General features: G+C 37.3%; 1 protein-coding gene and 1 long non-coding RNA gene across 2 annotated transcripts in view; one reads left to right on the top strand and one right to left on the bottom strand.

Annotated features, from left to right (window-relative positions):
• Soat1 (sterol O-acyltransferase 1) overlaps positions 1 to 10913 on the top strand; it is a 55551-nt gene extending 44638 nt beyond the window's left edge. The window contains exons 8-16 of the mRNA XM_026388481.2: positions 620 to 698; positions 1549 to 1630; positions 2026 to 2071; positions 3072 to 3201; positions 5316 to 5413; positions 7183 to 7281; positions 8343 to 8478; positions 9019 to 9164; positions 10437 to 10913. Coding sequence (XP_026244266.1) covers positions 620 to 698; positions 1549 to 1630; positions 2026 to 2071; positions 3072 to 3201; positions 5316 to 5413; positions 7183 to 7281; positions 8343 to 8478; positions 9019 to 9164; positions 10437 to 10493 — 873 coding nt within the window. The 3' untranslated portion in view covers positions 10494 to 10913. The remainder of the gene's footprint in view (positions 1 to 619; positions 699 to 1548; positions 1631 to 2025; positions 2072 to 3071; positions 3202 to 5315; positions 5414 to 7182; positions 7282 to 8342; positions 8479 to 9018; positions 9165 to 10436) is intronic.
• Positions 544 to 17941, bottom strand: LOC144256900 (uncharacterized). The gene is made up of 3 exons (XR_013344307.1): positions 17693 to 17941; positions 8338 to 8516; positions 544 to 842 (listed from the first exon to the last, which is right to left on the bottom strand). It is a non-coding gene; the product is annotated as an uncharacterized LOC144256900 (long non-coding RNA).
• Positions 17942 to 18602: the final 661 nt, after the last annotated feature.

Below are 18602 nucleotides of genomic sequence, written 5' to 3'. Positions count from 1 at the left end.
TGGACATAATATCTTTATTCATTTTTCTGTGGTCCTGAGGATTGAACCTAGTGCCTCACAAGTGCAAGACAGGTGCTCTATCACTGAGCTACAGCCTCAGCCCTTATCTCAATTTTTTAATATATCCTTTAGAATTTTCTAACATATATTGTCTGTAGCACTATTTGACTAATAAAAAAGACCAATTCAGAATTTCTTTGAACAGACTTAATTTCTTTGTTTTTTGTATTGTAGATTGAACCCAGGGGCACTCTACCACTAAGCTACCCAGACCCTTTTACTTTTAATTTTGAGATAAGGTCTCGCTAAGTTGCTGAGCCTAGATGGAGATCCTTTTGCCTCAGCCTCCTGAGTAACTGGGATTATAGCATCCACCACTACCTCCATTTGAACAGACTTAATTTCTTAATTTAGATTATTTTAATATTTATATTATATTAATAATGCTGTTAGGTACAGAATAATTTGAGTAATTACATGTCCTTTAGGGTTTGTTTTTTTAATTTGCTTTATTCCATAAAAGTGAAGTTCTTTAGTGTCAATATAATCTAGTTCTGGGGTTGCTTATAGGAGATAAGGCAATGATAGAAAATTCATCTTTTCCCTCTTCCTTTTGTAGATTCGTTTGATAATGAAGGCTCACTCATTTGTCAGAGAGAATGTGCCACGGGTACTGCATGCAGCTAAGGAGAAGTCGAGTACGTAATTCCATTAGAGTTATAGGATATTTCAGCCTTTAGTGTTCACTAGGAAGACATGTTACATTCTGTAGAGATGATACTTATTTTTAAACACATTGATCAGTGCTGATTTGGAAGACTGTTTACTGATTGTCCTTGTACCTACAATTAAAAAAAAATTGATCATTAGACTCTTCCGTAACTTCTTTTTTTTTTTTAATATTTATTTTTTAGTTCTCGGTGGACACAACATCTTTGTTGGTATGTGGTGCTGAGGATCGAACCTGGGCCCCACACATGCCAGGCGAGCGCGCTACCGCTTGAGCCACATCCCCAGCCCCTGTAACTTCTTTTTTTTTTTTTTTTTTTAAAGAGAGAGTGAGAGAGGAGAGAGAGAGAGAGAGAGAGAGAATTTTTAATATTTATTTTTTAGTTCTCGGCGGACACAACATCTTTGGTATGTGGTGCTGAGGATCGAACCCGGGCCGCATGCATACCAGGCGAGCATGCTACCGCTTGAGCCATATCCCCAGCCCCCCCTGTAACTTCTTATTGTGGACTGTTACTAGCCTCATTAACAACTGTGCCTACTGCTGATAACAATTCACAATGAGAAATTACAGAAGAGTCTAATGATTACCAAGCACCAAGAGTGCTTCACACTCTGGAAATTATCTCAGTCACAGGAATAACTTAGATTGGTAATGTTCAGTTAATGCAAGAATAGGTTGTTTTAGGAGACCAAGAGGAAATAACATGGGCTTAGAGGTCATGTTTTTCTTTGTCCTGTACTTCCTTATTTCCCCCTTTTAGTTTTGCTGGGAGAAATCAAAGAGCCTCTGATTTAATACTGTTTTTTCTTTTCTAGGCATGATTCCAATACCCACAGTCAACCAGTACTTGTACTTCTTGTTTGCTCCTACCCTTATCTACCGTGACAGCTATCCCAGGTAATAGCATTATGAAGTAGAACTGTGGTGAGCACTGGAGTGAGATGGGTAGGTAGGCAGAGGCCAGGTCATGTAGGGGTACAGAGATAATAGAAGGTATCCTCATTTTTTTCTCTGATATGGGAAGCCTTAAATGGTCATTCCAGCAGTCTAACTTGGTAATATTAATTCTTGGCAGAATTATATTATAATTTTGTATGATCATAAATGATATTAAGTTAATTTTTTTTTGTTTGTTTTGGTGCTAGGGATGCAAACTAAGCATGTGCTGTACCACTGAGCTACTCCCCCAGCCCATAAATGTTATTCTATGTGGAAAAATACTAATTGTGAAGGTCATTATTTAAATTCAGTTACATACTTTAGAAAACTTGTTTTGTTTCTTCTTTCTTTAGAACTCCCACTGTGAGATGGGGTTATGTTGCTATGCAGTTTGCACAGGTAAATTGTTTAATTGCCTAGGGTGTGTTGATTGGAAAATGGGGATTCATATTTATTATAATGTAATCTATTCAAAATGGTAAATGTGTGTCAATGAGGAGCTTGAGAATGCCTTCTATTGAGACTATGAAATCTTTTAAAACAAATATATAGTATTTTTTTTTTTTTTTGCCAACATCAAAGATAATTTTATTCAGGAAAAAAAAGATAATTTTCTTCAGGAAGAGAAATTATTTTAATTGAAGTAATTCTGTTTGGTTATTTCAGTAAGCATCTATGTTAATTTTCCCCTCTCTGTACTTTGGGGTGGGGAGATATGTTTGTGGGTATGGTCCTTCACTCCATTCCCACTCCACTGTGAAAATCATAAATCCCAGAAGATCCCATTTAAATTGTTTCTAATACCCATTTATTTATTCTTTTGTTTAGCCTTCATGTAGTAGGAAAAACAGTTCTTAGATGATCTTTTAAAATGTCAGAGACTGAGGTTGTAGCTCAGTGGTAGAGTGCCTGCCTTGCATGTGTAAGGCACTGGGTTCAATCCTCAGCACCACAGAAAAATAAAGGTATTATGTCCATCTCAACTAAAAGAAGTATCAAAAAATGTCATTTGGTAAAGGTTAATAAAAATTATGGTAGAGACTAAGCTTGAGTACCTGTTTGCTATTTGTTTTGGTGGTACTAGAGATGGAATCCAGGGCCTCTCATGTTCTAGGCAAATGCCCACCTCTGTGTTACACACCAGTTTTTATTTTATTTTGAGACAGGGTTTCTCTTAAATTGTCTGGGTGGCCTCACCCTTGCAGTCCTGAGTAGTCGGGATTATAGGTGTGCACCACCTCACCCAGCATAGTAATCTTATATACCAGGGCTAACTGAAATATATATGAAACATTGGTTTAAGTGTCGCATTGGTTTAAGGGTCTTTTGGAACAGAAACATAAGCTTTATTTTTTCTCATTAAGTCATCAATTTTCTAATCATCTTTGTTTTGTTTCAGGTTTTTGGCTGTCTATTTTATGTGTACTACATCTTTGAAAGGCTCTGCGCCCCCTTGTTTCAGAATATCAAACAGGAGCCCTTCAGTGCTCGTGTTCTGGTCCTGTGTGTATTTAACTCCATCTTGCCAGGTATAGTGGGTCCTTGTTAATTCATTTGTGCAGAAGGAAAATAGCCACTGCCTCTGAGCACCTTTGGTTTTCCTTCTTTTTCCTGTAAATGTATCTACACACTTCTGCCATCTTAATTAACCTCTTTTCCTTCTATCTCAGAAATGAAGTGTCCTTCAAGTTTCAGGCCAATTTTTCTATTTATCTATTAGCTTTCACTTAAGTTTTGCTTTCTCTGATGGTGGATGTTCCATATTTATTATGTTTTACCTTCCTTTTCACTATTTAGTTCACTATTATCTTGCTCTCAGTCTTACCAGGTTACTGAAATGTCCTTTGTTAAAATCATTAGTAACCTCCTGACTTTTAAACCCAGCACGTGATTTAGCCCTTATCCAATTTGACCTCCATGATGCATGGGATATTCTGACCACATGTTGAAATCTCACTTGGTATCATTTCTTACTCTCCTTTTCTTTCCAGCCATATCTCCATCTCTTAACTTCATTTATTCCATTTATTTTTCTAGAGATATATGAGTACCTACTATATGCCAGATGCTGAGGACTTTGGCAATGAACAAGACATACACAGTCTTTACCCTTTGGGATCTTGCAGTTTGTAGTTTCCTTGACTTCTTCTTTTTCGTTCATTCATGAAATGTTTTGTTTTGTTGTGTAAGTTTTTATTAAACATTGGTAATATTTTGTCATTACCATCTCTCCTCCTTTCCCTTTCTCACAGGCTTCTTCCGGTATCCCTCCCTCACTATGCCCAAGACTTAATTTCAGTGAAGTCCACATTGTCCCTATGATTGGACAAGTATTGCATACTTGGATACCTTCCTCACCAGGCCTTCCTTTAGGAATGTGTCCTAAAGCCAGTCAGTCAATATCCTATTGTCTGGCACATAGTAGATGCTCTATAAATATTTCTTGAATAAATGAATGAGAGAGGTGGACAAGTCAATGGATGTTTTACCATGTAGTGTGTACAGCTACTATATAAATAGGGTAAATAAAGTGCTTTTGGGCTTTGTTTCATACTAGAGATGATATTTAAGGTTGAGTATTGAAAAACAGGTAGGTGTGTGCCTGCAGGGAAGAGGTAGATAGGTCTGTCAGAGAGTAGGGTGGATGCAAATGCTTGGAATGTTTTGCAGTGGCAGAAATTCAGTATGGATGGTGTTTACAACACTGGAAAGTTATTGGAGATAAGTTTAGACCAGGGTATGTTAACCTGTGACCATTAACATTTTGGGCTGGATAATTCTTTTGGGTGGCTCTCTTATAGATTGTCTAGCAGCATCCTAGCCTCTTAACAACTAGATATCAGTGGTACAACCCCTACTCCTCCAGTTGCGACAACCAAAGTAAAGGGAACAAAATCTCCCAGTTTTAAATAGTTGATTTAGGAGGACATCGTGAGGATTAGGTTTTTTTAAAATATATATATTTTTTTAGTTGTTGATAGACCTTTATTTATTTACATGCGGTGCTGAGAATTGAACCCGAGTGCCTCATACATGCCAGGCAAATGCACTACTGTTGAGCCACAACCCCAGCCCCATGAGGGCTAGGTTTTAAGGGGCCCTGGATACCAAGTTAAGCCATGTATCAAGATATTTCTTAAAAATAGACTGAGTCATCTATTGTCTGTTAAACCCACTTGGAAGGAAGTCATTGCTTTTTAAAATTAAAAAATATTAACTTTTTGGGGGCTTGGGTTATGGCTCAGCGGTAGATCGCTCGCCTCACATGTGCAAGGCCCTGGGTTCGATCCTCAGCACCACAGAAAAATAAATAAAAGTTCTTGTGTATAGCTACAAAAAATAAATGTTAAAAAAATATTAACTTTTAAAAGTAAATGTTTCAGGGGCTGGGTCATAGAGTGCTTGCCTAGCATTCGTGAAGCACACGGTTCGATTCTCAGCACTGCATATAAATAAAGATCCACTAAAAATTAAAAATGTATATATATTTTAAAAAGTATATGTTTTCATCTGTGGGATGGGTAAACTAGAATAAGAATTTGTATTTTACAGAATAATTCCGGCTGAACAAATGATGTAGAATTAATGGCTTGGTACGTGAGCTATTTGGAAAGATTCTTCATATTGTCAATCTTATTTTTAGGTGTGCTGATACTGTTCCTTGCTTTTTTTGCCTTTCTGCACTGCTGGCTTAATGCCTTTGCTGAGATGTTACGCTTTGGTGACAGGATGTTTTATAAGGTAATATACATTTGGATTCATCTTCCTCTTCCTATTTTATTTATTTCCTCATTGTTAAGTATTTGAATCAGCTTTTTGATTCAAACATTGTGAAATAATTTTATTTTCCACAAATTTTACCAGTATTAAGTCTGAAATTCTGATAACAGGTTAATTAACATAGCCTCATCTTTTCTTACGCTTCTAACATCTGCTTCCATAATATAGCATGTGGTTTCTGCTGAATCCTCTGAAAATATATTGGTGATTATGGTAGGACAGCATTTGTCCCAAGGGCATTATAAGACTTCCCCTGACTGTTCATTCATTTGAAAATGGCTGTCTCATTCTGTAAGAGTGACCTCAGTCAATTAGTCCTCAGTAAATTAGCCATTTATGAGGGAATTAACTTTTCCCTTCTTTACTTTGAAAGGTATTGATTCTGCTTATAAATATTCTTAATACTTCTGAAGTTGAAGTTAAGCTGTAGCCAGAGTGGTTCACAGTGATCCACAACGATACCCTCAAGTCTACTGCTCTTTTCTTGCATTATGTGTTGCAAATTTTAGATGTCTGATTCTGTTAGTCTGGTCTTAAAATTGGGAATAAGACATATAAAAAGGAAGGGATGTAGTTACAGCTCAGTGGTAGGGTGCTTGCCTAGGGTATGTAAGGTACTGGGTTACATCCTCAGCCCCACATAAAAATTAAATAAATAAATATAGTGTGTCCATCTACAACTAAAAGAATTTTAAAAAATGATATACAAAGGGATACCAGGACTTGGAAGTAAGTACCATGTCAGTTCTTGTGTAATTAAATCTTTATATACCACCCCCAACTTTTATTTTTGTACTGGGGATTGAAACCAGGGACATTTAAAACCACTGAGCCACATCCCCAGTCCTGTTTTGTATTTTATTTAGAGACAGGGTCTCAATGAGTTGCTTAGGGCCTCGATAAATTGCTGAGGCTGGTTTTGAACTTGTGATCCTCTTTTTTTTTTGTTTTTAAAGAGAGAGAGAGAGAATTTTTTAATATTTATTTTTTAGTTTTCGGCGGACACAACATCTTTGTTTGTGGTGCTGAGGATCGAACCCGGGCCGCACGCATGCCAGGCGAGTGCGCTACCGCTTGAGCCACATCCCCAGTCCCCAGCCCGATCCTCCTGTCTTAGCCTCCCAAGCCACTGGGATTACAGGCGTGCACCACCATGCCTGGCCCCAACAACTCTTTAATATTAGCACTCAATCTAGTCTTTGTGACCTTTTAATTCTCTCATTGTTTTAGCAAGATGGGCAAGGGTTTACTAATTGCTGTTTAAATGAACATTAGAGATTTAAATCATTCTGTATTTTCTGTATCTTCCACCATAACTCTAGAATTACTCTAGAGACTTAATCATATGTAGCACTAGAATAATGTCATACTAAACACTAATAAATAATACCTTTTAAGATTTTTCTTTTTTTAAAATTTTTTTTAGTTGTAGATGGATACAATACCTTTATTTACTTGTTTTTATTTTTATGTGGTGCCGGGGATCGAACCCAGTGCCTCACACATGCTAGGCAAGCGCTCTACCACTAAGCCACAAACTTGGCCCCCGCCTTTTAAGATTTTTCTAATGTTTGTATATGGACTAGCAATTTTTCAGAGTATGCTCTGATTCTGTGTCATATTTGCATGTTCCTTGGACTATTCCGGGGTTTTGCTTTAGAGGGGTGTGGGTGTGGGTATGAGTGTGTGTATGTGTGTATGTAATCTTATACCTTTACTTTCCCCCTCAGGATTGGTGGAACTCTACATCATACTCTAACTATTATAGGACCTGGAATGTAGTGGTCCATGACTGGCTATACTACTATGCCTACAAGGATCTTCTCTGGGTAAGCAGCAAGAGTTAGCTCATGCTATTTAAAAAATGGAGATCCTTTCCTACAAAATATTGTCCAGGCGGGAAGAAGTTATACTTAATTGCTCATAATCACCAATAATGGATTGCTTCTAATGAATCTCTTTACCAATAAATAGTCTCCTTCTAGCTCTTTTTCATTTGGTTTTGTTTCTTTGTTATAAATGAAGAAATACCTGTGTGTGGATTTTTCTGTCTCATCAATGACACATGTCTGTGAGACATTCTTGTAGTAGAATGTATTTAGACTGATGAAATGATTTTTTTTTTTCTTTTGTGGTACTGGGGATTGAACTCAGGGGCACTTTACCACTGAGCTACATCTTTTTTTTATTTTGTATTTTGAGACAAGATCTCTAAGTTTCTGAGACTGACCTCAAATTTGCCATCCTTTGTCTCAGCCTCCTGGGTAGCTGGGATTATAGGATGTACCACCATGCCTGGCTGCTGAAATGTAATCTTAACTCTTCTGGTTAACACTAGTATCTATGGATTACAGTTTTTATTATTAAATAAGGGCATCATTTAAGTGACAACCTCTTTGGTGGAAATGGTAGTGTATTTGAGTGCTAGTTCTGTTTTATGTGTGGCTTCATATATGGGATGAGGCAAGTCCCTTCTCCTTTCTAAATTTTAGCTTTAGAGAGGATGCCTGCCCTATTTTCACAGTACATGTTGCTCTAAAGATTGAAATTTGATGTCTTTGTTTACATATGAAAATTGTTTTGTTAGCCATGGTAACTCACAAATGTAAGCTCAATTAATTTAATTAAAAATTAATGTCTTTGAAAGTAATTCAGATCTTTGAACATTAATGCTTTGGAAAATGCATCATTTTAATAAAACAAGTGTTTAAGAGCATGTTTTCTGTATTGATTTTAATAGATTTGGGTTAATCCAAGGAGTAAACTTAGTCAAGTATAAATAAAATTTTGTAGGTGCCCTTAGCATATGATAATGTCTTATGTGGTTCATGCTTAATTACATAAAATTTATTTTAAAATATTACTTTTACATATTTTCTTTGTACCTTAGTTTTTCTCGAAGAGGTTCAAGTCTGCTGCCATGTTGGCTGTCTTTGCCATATCTGCTGTAGTGCATGAGTATGCCCTTGCTGTTTGCTTGAGCTATTTCTATCCAGTGCTCTTCGTGCTCTTCATGTTCTTTGGAAGTGAGTATCTGGGCATGTTTTGAATCCTGGGTATTATGCTGAAAGAGAAAATCAGGAAGGAAACTATAAAATCAATATAGAAAAATGAGAGAATAGTAATGACCATTTCAAGGCAGTGTATATCAGATTATTGGCTTTCAGTAATTCTACAAAACTCTGTTTCAAGGTGTTTACACTTTTAAGTTAGAGAAATAAACTGGTTTATCTCTTGAGGACCATTGATATACTATCAGCATGCACTGCCTGGGAAATTGACCATTTTTTGAGTGGGTATATAGGAAAAAATTAAAATGCTGATAATTTCATGTTTTAGATACTGTTGATTTCCTACTGATTATTGGTTATTAAATTTAGACAATCAAGCTTCCTTTTTATTTATAGAACCAATGACCAGAATAAAATACATATATGAACTGTTGATGCTCAGTGTAATGATTAAATGATTGCAGCACATAACTGAGGCTGCTCATCTCCTGATTTTTTTTGTCATTAATGGATTATGTTTTGATAAGTGTGTATATTTTTGTTTTCTAACTTTAGTGGCTTTCAACTTCATTGTTAATGATAGTCGGAAAAGGCCAATTTGGAACATTATGGTGTGGGCTTCCCTTTTCTTGGGCAATGGAGTCATTTTGTGCTTTTATTCTCAAGAATGGTATGCACGTCAGCACTGTCCTCTGAAAAATGTGAGTCTTCAATTCAGTTAGAATGCAAAAGTAACTTCCTTGTCCTCTGATGTAAGGGTTGGTGGGCAATATTAAGAAGGGTAGTTGTGATTATGTTGAAATAAAGAGTAAACGGTGCTCATTTATTATCACACCTTCTATGCTATCCTTGAAGTTTCTTCCTTCTTGGGTTTTCTTCACATTGAACTCTCCTAGTTCTTGGTTTCCTTTCTTCTTCTTTTCCCTCCTTTACTGCCTTTTCTTCAGCTTCTTCTAATTTTCTTCCTGTCTCCTGAAAATGTAGGTATTCTCCAGGGTTTTCCCAGCAGCATGTATGCCCCTACCATCTAAATATGTTTTTCATCTCTTTCTTCCCAAATAAACTCTTATAAAAAATGTCGGACAATATTGATATGCCTAGAATCCCATACCCCCCCCCCCCTTTTTGTAATTATGTTCGGGCTTCATTGATTCTTAGGGCCTTGTTTTTTAGCTGTATATGGATAACTTCCAAATTTTGAGGGGGGTTGCATTCTTGATATATTAGCCTGGGTGTATCTTCCACACATCTATAGCTGTGGATATCTATAATAAAATTAATCAGCTTTCCTTATGGTTCCTTTTTTTGCAGACTTTGTCTCCGTTATGTAGCTTTAATCCTCCCTTCTTATTTCCTATTGATCCCCTGTGTGCATCTGAACTAATCACTCTTGACTCTAGACTCTACCCTGGTCATGCTGCTCTTTATACTTGGAATCCACGTCAGATTTTATTCTCCTATCAAAATCTAATTTGGAAGGTCTATTTTTCATGAAGCTTCTTCAAATTTTTGTTCCCATCTTATTTCTAAAATTTCATAGTACTTAATCTGCTTCTCCTTTAAATAGTTTAGTACCTTAAAACCTTATATTATGGTCATTTTGTGTACATATTTTATCATCCTTAATCTATCACTATTTTGATTTTAGGACACAAAGTGGGATTTTGCTAAAATAAGAAGGCAAGGTGCTAAAAGGCCTAGTACCTATTTAGAATTTGGTCAGCAGACATGAAATTGTGAAGAGTTTATTGAACTTCAGAGACTTCATGTGAAGCTTCTAAGTTGAATAAATCAGTGCTATAGATGAAAATACCAAACACCTTTGTATTAGTTTCTTATAGCTTAAAGGTTTCTGAATGGCTGGGGGGCAATTTAGAGATGTATACTGTATAACATTACACCTCTCCCACCACCATAATTTATATATATGGTATACACAAATAAAACATTCCTTCTTTTTTTTTCTGTCATAGCCAACATTTCTGGACTATATCCGGCCACGTTCCTGGACTTGCCGTTATGTGTTTTAGAAGCCTGGACTATTTCCATCCTCGTCACTGAAGATAGGATATTCTGCCTGATTTGGGGACAGCTGTATAATTTGGACTATTCCAGGCTTTACAGATGGCTCACTCCATTCCTAGCTCTCCTGGTGCTGGATTGTTGGGAGTTCACTGGAATCTTTTATGCTTAAGAGGACTTTTTTCCCCTTTTTGGGAGAAGGGAGACTTATAGCTGAGGTAATGACAGATTTTTGCTGGGTCATCTCAGCTTAAGCCTTGGTAATTATATCTATTTTATTCCTTCACTTCAACCAATCAGAGACTAAACATACTTGTGTGGCCACTGAGTTAGCCAAAACACTTAGGAAGTATCTCACTTTAAGTATCTCTGGCTTAGAGTTGTTTTCATACATGTTGTTGGAAGGTATTTTAATTAAACATGCAATTGGAGAAGAAAGGAAAATAAAGATTTTTTTTTGATATTTCTTGTAGAAAAGAAAAAAATATCAATTTTCCAAAGATAAATTTGTTATACATTCCATTTTATATTTTTTTAAAAGTTCAGATCTACTCAGTTTTTCTTTCTCTATACAATATTGTGAAGCAATTAGCTGCCTTTCACCTTGAATTCTCGAGTTTATGTCAGTCACAGTATATATTTGAGGGGATCAGAAGTAGCACAAGAAGAACATTTCTTTGATTCCAGAGTAATTTAAAAAAAAATTTCTGAGTCAATGATGTGTTTCAATTATTTTATCTACAATAGAATTACATGGAAGGTTTGTTAACTTTAAGGTAATAACTTCTAAATAAATAACTTCTTTGAAGTTATTTAGAAGTATCCTTTGCTGCAATTATTTTATTTTCTAATAAACAGTGACTTCCCTTATTTTACAGACTAGTGAGTCATATATAACATAATATTAATCTCCTCAGTTAATAGTAAAGTGATCATTAAGGATCCAGAAGCTGGCTTCTGAAGCAGTTGCTCAATGGTAGCCTATTTTTAGATAAATATGTGACTGTTATCCAGGAAATGTACTGTATTATGTGATATTTCCAGGATATAAGATACTCATTCCTAATACAATGTGGTGTGTAAAATAATGTTTTTCTTTGTATGTATGAAATATTATTATGGTTTATAAAGTTTGCACATTGGAAGAGATATCAGATACCATATAGTTCAACTTTCTACCCCCCAAAAGTGAGACTTACATATTATTCAAATGATTATTGTTAGCTGGAGCAGCCACTTGAGAGATTATTGATATCCAGATAGTTTTGGGATGTCTTTTCACCACTGTTCTACAGTCATTTGAATCTCACAAGAAGATAAGGTGGAGTTTCTTAACAGTCACACCTAGTTTGGACCACAGGTCTCCAGCTTAAGATCCCATTTTGTTTACCATACCTTTGAATCAGATGAGTTGAGGCAGTTTTCAAACATAAGACCCAGTTTAAAAGACACAAGTTTACCTCAAAACAAGTTATTAAAAAATTCTGCGTATTTCTAAGAAGTAATGTAATAGGACCATAACCTCTAACACGAGTACTATATCTTGTAATTTCTGAAATATTTCTTGAAAGTTAAGATGAGTCAGTTACTTGAATCTGTCACTGCATTTTAAATATGAGGGTTGCCAGGCATGGGGACTCGCTTGTAATTCCATCAACTTGGAGGCCAAGGCAGGAGGAAAAAAAGGTCAATGCCAGCCTGGGCAACTTACGACCTGGTTTCAAAATAAAAAGGGCTGGTGGTAAAGCACCCCTGGATTCAATCCCCAGAAACAAAAACAAACCCCACTACATGTAATGGGGGAACAGACTGGCCTAAGACTTGGTTCTGAATTTGCCAATCTTTTGAAGCAAGAGAATGAAATTCTTAGTTGTGCATTTCTGTGAAATACTGGAGTCCTGCATTCTTGCAAGAGGACTCTGTTATGTAGCAATTCTGAATACTGTATTGGACTGGTCAAGTTTTTTTTTTTTTTTTAAAGCTTTCCCATTTTTTTTTATTAGTGATTTGTTTTTCTGCCTGAGATTTTAAGTAATAATTAATGATGCATATAGGATTGTAGGGTTTAGAATGCCAGCTGTACTGAGAAACATTCAGAAACACAGACACACATTAGTACTTAAAGGAATGGCCACTTTTTTGAAAGAAGATTCTTATTGCTGGCTACTTTTAGCAAAAATCTTCTTTAAACCACCATCTACATGCTAAACAAAACTAAAACCTCTAGCTAACATGTTTCAGGAAGATTCGTTTATTTTGTTTCCTATTTTGCTAATGCAGTAAGTTATTTTAAGTTATAAAATGGTACTTTTTTTTTCTTCTGAAAAGTAATGAATTTAGAATTCTGTAAGAAGTATTAATGATAATAACCATGATTTTTGTGTGGTAATACAAGAAAACTTTAGTATGTAAAGCATTTAATTTTTCATTAGACCTTTAAGTTGGTCTTGTAGTACCTTTTATGTGTGGGATAAATGTGTTGATACTTTTATTCTGAATCCTAGGTAATGAAAACAATTGTTTTTTGTTGTTGTTGGTGGATTAATGTACTAAAATTTCCTCCGTAAAACTGTTCATCCCATGTTAGAATTTAATTATAAGATAATCAATTGAATCTGCTTTTAACCTGATAGTAACTACAACATTTGGAAGCAAAAGGAACAGGGAAAATATGTGCAAGGTAAAAATTGCTAATATTGGCAAGAAAGTACATTGTAGGCATGGAGATGTAGCCCACTGGTAGTGTGCTTGTCTAGCATGCTCAAGACCCTTGGTTTGATCCCCAGCACTGCAAAAAATAATAAGTAAGATTGCAGGGGGCTGGGGTTGTAGCTTAGTGGCAGAGTGCTCACCTAGCATATGTTCGATTCCCAGCACCATGTAAAACTAAATAAACAAAGTAAAGGTATTGTGTCCACCATCTACAACTAAAAATATTTAAAATAATAAGATTGCAAGTTTGAGGCCAGCTTCAGCAACTTATGAGAACTTGTGTCAAAATAAAAAATAAAAAACTGGGGCTGGGGTTGTGGCTCAGTGCTAGAGTACTTGCCTTGCATGTATGAGGCACTGGGTTCAATTCTCAGCACCACAAATAAATGATTAAAATAAATAAATAAATGATTAACATAAAAGTCCATCAATAACTAAAACAATAAAATAAAAAACTGGGCTGGGGATGTAACTCAGTGGTAGAGCACCGTAGGTTCGATTCCCAGTACTGGAAAAAAACACTTAACTCATTTTTGTCTATATCCCTAAAAAGATGTAGTAGTTGTTGATATCTCTCATGTAAAGAAATCTTTGTTTTGTAAGGGTATAATTTTGAGTTAAGTCCAGTTGTTTTGTTGTGTGGGGGTGACATTATCACAGAAACTAACATAACTAGTAATGAGGTGGCCTGATACAGTACACTTTTGTTTCAGTTTTGGAATGTTACTCTTAAACCCAGTAGATAAAACCAATAGACTAGGGCTCCTTCAGGTTGAAAAAGGGATAGTGGGTCTGGACCTCTTCTTGCTTGGTGCACTCATTCTCTCCTACCCCAGCATACTCAGTTTGAAACCAGTAGTGTGATTTTTGAATTGGCTTTTGATTAAGATAGCCCAGTATTTATTAGCAACATGAGTTGGGGCAAAATTGCTTAATTTATCAGAGCCAGAATTTTCCTCATCTGTAAAATGGGGATAACAACTACCTCACAGAATTGTTGCAAAGCATTATCCCTGGTAGACATATGGTCTCATTATTTTCCTTCCCTAAATTTGAAACCCAGGTCCCTACTGGTGTCTTAAGAATGTGCCTCTTTCTTGCCAGGGACAGTGCTGAACACTGTAACCCAAGGGACTCAGGAGGTTGAAACAGGAGGATCACAAGTTCAAGATTAACTTTAAGAAGACCCTCAACAACTTAGTGAGACTCTGTCTCAAAATAAAAAGGACGGGGGCTGTAGCTCAGTGGTAAAGCTCCCTGAGTTCAACCCCAGTATCTGGGGCGGGGGTAGGGGTGGGTTTTTCAAATGCTGCACTTGTATTTGTCTTTTAAAATAGACCCTCAGGATGATGCGAATTGGTGCTGCACTTTGATAGATTTTCCCATGACGGAATTAACCTGGTCATTTTAAACATGATTGTTACAGGCACTTGCTCTTATTTCCATCTTTCCAATGTTGTTATCAGGTTTATCTGCTTTAGCATTATAAGGTAGCAAGCTTCTAAAAGGAAGTATTGCTGCTATTACTTAAAAAGTTTAGAACTAGTATGTCTATTTTATAGCTAAGTTTTAGAATTTATGGAGGGGAAGGAAACATTAATGAGAACTCATTTCTACCAGTGCAAAGAAAGCTTATAGTCTTGGAAGGCAGAAAAAATTTCTTAATGGAAGACAGCTCACACTTTTTGTTAATGAAGTTTAACAATCTTGTGCAAAATTTAATGTAGTTTATTTAATACTACACACACAAGCTAAGATGTGTCTTCAGCATTGTTTCACATATCTTATCTCTAGGCTTTTAGCTAAAATTAAAGACTGGGACATAAACATTTTGAGGAATACAGTGAATGCCATTAGTGAAGTTTTTATAGCAATTTGATTCATTTTTAACATCACTATCAGCTGAGTGTTGAAAACCTTTGTTGAAATAAAATATTACAGGGGCTGGGGATGTGGCTCAAGCGGTAGCACGCTCGCCTGGCATGCGTGTGGCCCGGGTTCGATCCTCAGCACCACATACAAAGATGTTGTGTCCGCTGAAAACTAAAAAATAAATATTAAAAATTTTAAAAAAATATTACAGATATGCCCAGTTTACAGAGATGATAAACTACAACTAGTCTGGCTGAAGCAAGGAGAGTACAGCCCTTCGCCAACTTAAATTTAATGCCTACTTGAAAATCAGTAGACAATAAAAATAATAGTTACTAAACTTTAGTAGGAAAGCTGTATAATCTACATAAATCTATCTAAATGCAAAGAATGCTTATATAGTTTTTTTTTTTCCTTCTAATTTTGAGATGGGGTCTTGCTCTGTTACCTAGGTGACTTGAACTCCTGGTCTCAAGCCATCTTCCTGCCTTAGTTTCCTCCGTAGCTGGGACTACAGGTATGCACTACTGCACCCAGCAAGAAATTAACAGGGAATTTGGACTTGAGAAAAAGAATGGATTAATATTGGAAGGGATCGTTTTTTTTTTTTTTAATCTAATACTGCCTGTCTTCCTTTTTTTATTTTATTTTTTTTATGTCTTCCTTTTTCCTAAATGTTGATCCTTATTTTTACATTATTACGTTGACATTTCTGCCTTTTCCAATGGAGTGCTGACCTTCAAGCTAGTGGAATTTTGTCTTGATGAAGTGGTAGCTGTACTTTGTTTTTAAAACCTGTTGAAGCGGGCAGTTCATGCATCTAGTTATTCAGAAATATAATTTGAATTTTCTTGTGCCAGTGTGCCAATTCTTGGATGGAAATGAGCCCGGGGTTAAGCTTCTCTCATTTGGGCCAGTGCAGCTGCGTTCTCTCTGAACCTCTCCATTTTAGGCACTCATCCGTAGTGTTCTGAGATAAGCAGAAGGTCACAGAAACCCAAAGTTGTTTTTAAAAGGATTTTCTATAATTAAAGACATTTTTTCTAATTCTTGTTTGCTCTTTTCCTGAATTATTCTTCCTTCCTCTCCTTGCAAGTCCTTGTTTGTCTAATCATTGTGTGATAACTTTTAGTATGCATTGTATTAACATTAATCTCATGTTTTAAACTTTAAAATATATATCTGCACACAAGATGGAAAAATACTGCATATGTGAAGAATGTGGTAAATAAATATATTTGGAAAAAATCTAGTCTGTTTTAAAAGTAACTTCTTATGATATACAAAATAGTTAATATTGAATACATAAGTGCTTTTCATCCTAATCTTAGGCAACTATTGTCTATAGCCAAAAGAGAAGACAAATAACTGAACAGCCTTTGATGTCATTTTCTTCACACTACAGATCCAATCATTTTCCAGATCCCACAGATTTTACTTTCTATGTATTTTTTGAACGTGTTCATTTATTTGTTCCACTATCAGTACTACTAAAATTTTTTCAAACTGGGTTAAGAACATAAATGATGGGGCTGGGGATGTGGCTCAAGCAATAGCCCTCGCCTGGCACGCGTGCGGCCCGGGTTTGATCCTCAGCACCACATACAAAGTTTTGTGTCCGCCAAAAACTAAAAAATAAATATTAAAATTCTCTCTTTAAAAAAAGTGTTGTAGGTGGAGAAACCCTTTGTCTTCCAATTAAAAAAAAAAAAACATAAATGATGGATTACTTCCTTCTAGTACCTAAAGACTTGATTAGCCATATAGTAGATGACACTTCTTTGGGACCTCTGATTTCCCTACTATGGTGGCTATGGCTCCAAACTAAGTGACACAGTGAAGATAAAAGAGGCAAGCTTTGGGGGGAATTACCCTTGCCTACTTGTGCTTGCCTGGCTTCTAACCTGTCACTTGTTTTGATGGTTGCCAATCCTTAACATGAACTATACATGTTCTATGATGCTGTTTTTGTGTATTTTAATTATTTGAAAAAGAAAAATTAGGGGGATAGGGGAGATACGGCTGCAGGCTAAAATGCGCAGACAACCAAGATGTCAGACTAGAAGAGTTAAAAGTGACTATGTTTCTGGTTTTGAATCCTCTGCCCATATTTCTGTTACTCTGGAAACCAGAGCCTTAATTTTATTAATCGGTTGGATAACTGTTTTGTGTTATCAAAGCGCACACTGAAGGCATTGTGCAGGCACTGTAAGGAATATGACGACTGAATACAATAAAGTTTTCTTTCCTTCTCAAAGTTATCTAGACCTTGTCTCCACGCGCATTCATTATTCATCACTGAATCCCCGCTTTAATACAAATGGCCCCTGGTTGGTAGGTAGGTAGGAGCCGAGAAGAGTCTGTCCTGAGAGCAGGTTTTTAAGCGAGAAAACTTGTGTTTAGTTTTGTTTGTACTGGGGATTGAACCCAGGAGTGCTTAACCACATCCCCAGCCCTTTTTACATTTGAGACGGGAACTCTATAATAAATTGCTTAGAGCCTCGCTAACTTGCTGAGGCTGGCATCGAACTTGCGATCCTTCTGCCTCAACCTCCGGAGTGGCTGGGTTTACAGGTGTGCGCCACGAAGCCCGGCAAAAGTTGGGTTTTTAAAACTATTTTACCTGGGTTGGCTCCTTATAAAGTGCAGCACTCCTTTGTCTTCACAAAAGAAAAAAGGAAAATGGACACAGGAAAGCCTTGCGCGTGCTCTGGGAAAGGCCACGCGTCCACAGAAGACGGGGTTACAAATGCCAGGGGCCAGACAGCTTTAGCAAGAAAACCCCGACGGATAGGAACCTAGAGTTTCCGGCTATCCAATTTTCCCGAGCTTAGCTTTTTAAAAAAAATATGCAAAACAAGACAGAATGGAGACAGCGCCGGAAACCACCCTGGCTCGTTTCCGGCGCGGCCCAAGGAGGTCGTTTGGGAGCGAGCGCCCGCCCGACTGACGCCTGCGCACTAGCCCGGTCCGCGGACGTTAGGCCGGTGCAGAGACGCTGTCGGATTCCGTGACAACAGCTCGATTAAACACTTTTGTTCTTAATTGTTAGTGAATCTATGCTGTGACTTGCACTGAAGCTCCGGGAGAGTATAAGGGACGGTTTTCCGGCTGTTTCCTCCTCCGCCGGCACCTCCGAAGGCAGTCCCGATTGAGGGTTGCTAAGGAGCGGGGTCCTGGGTTTCCATGACGATGCGCAGGCGTTCCAGGGGAGGACCGGGTGGCCGAAGGCCTGGCGGGAAACCCAATTTGCCGGTACAGCTCACAGGTGTCCTTTCCTGTGGTTTTTAGTGGAGAAACGCTGCGAGCCGTGCCTGACATTCGAGACCGTGGCGCTGTCCTGCGCGAGGGGCACTGTTTTGGGGAAGCTGGGGACACGAGCGGGCGGCGCCCACAGGGCTGCGGGCGGGCGGGCCGGCTGTGGTGGGGCTAGCGTGTCCTTCCCCGACCCTCCCACACTCGCTGGCTTCTCAGTCACGTTAGAGGACCCTAGAGAACCTCGGGGTCCCCCCCCCCCCAAGAAGGGGAACACT

The sequence above is a fragment of the Urocitellus parryii genome, chromosome 9 (genome assembly GCF_045843805.1).
Source record: "Urocitellus parryii isolate mUroPar1 chromosome 9, mUroPar1.hap1, whole genome shotgun sequence".
NCBI classification, from domain to species: domain Eukaryota; kingdom Metazoa; phylum Chordata; class Mammalia; order Rodentia; family Sciuridae; genus Urocitellus; species Urocitellus parryii.
Note: the sequence above shows the minus strand (reverse complement) of the source record. Positions and strands in the feature narration are given on the sequence as shown.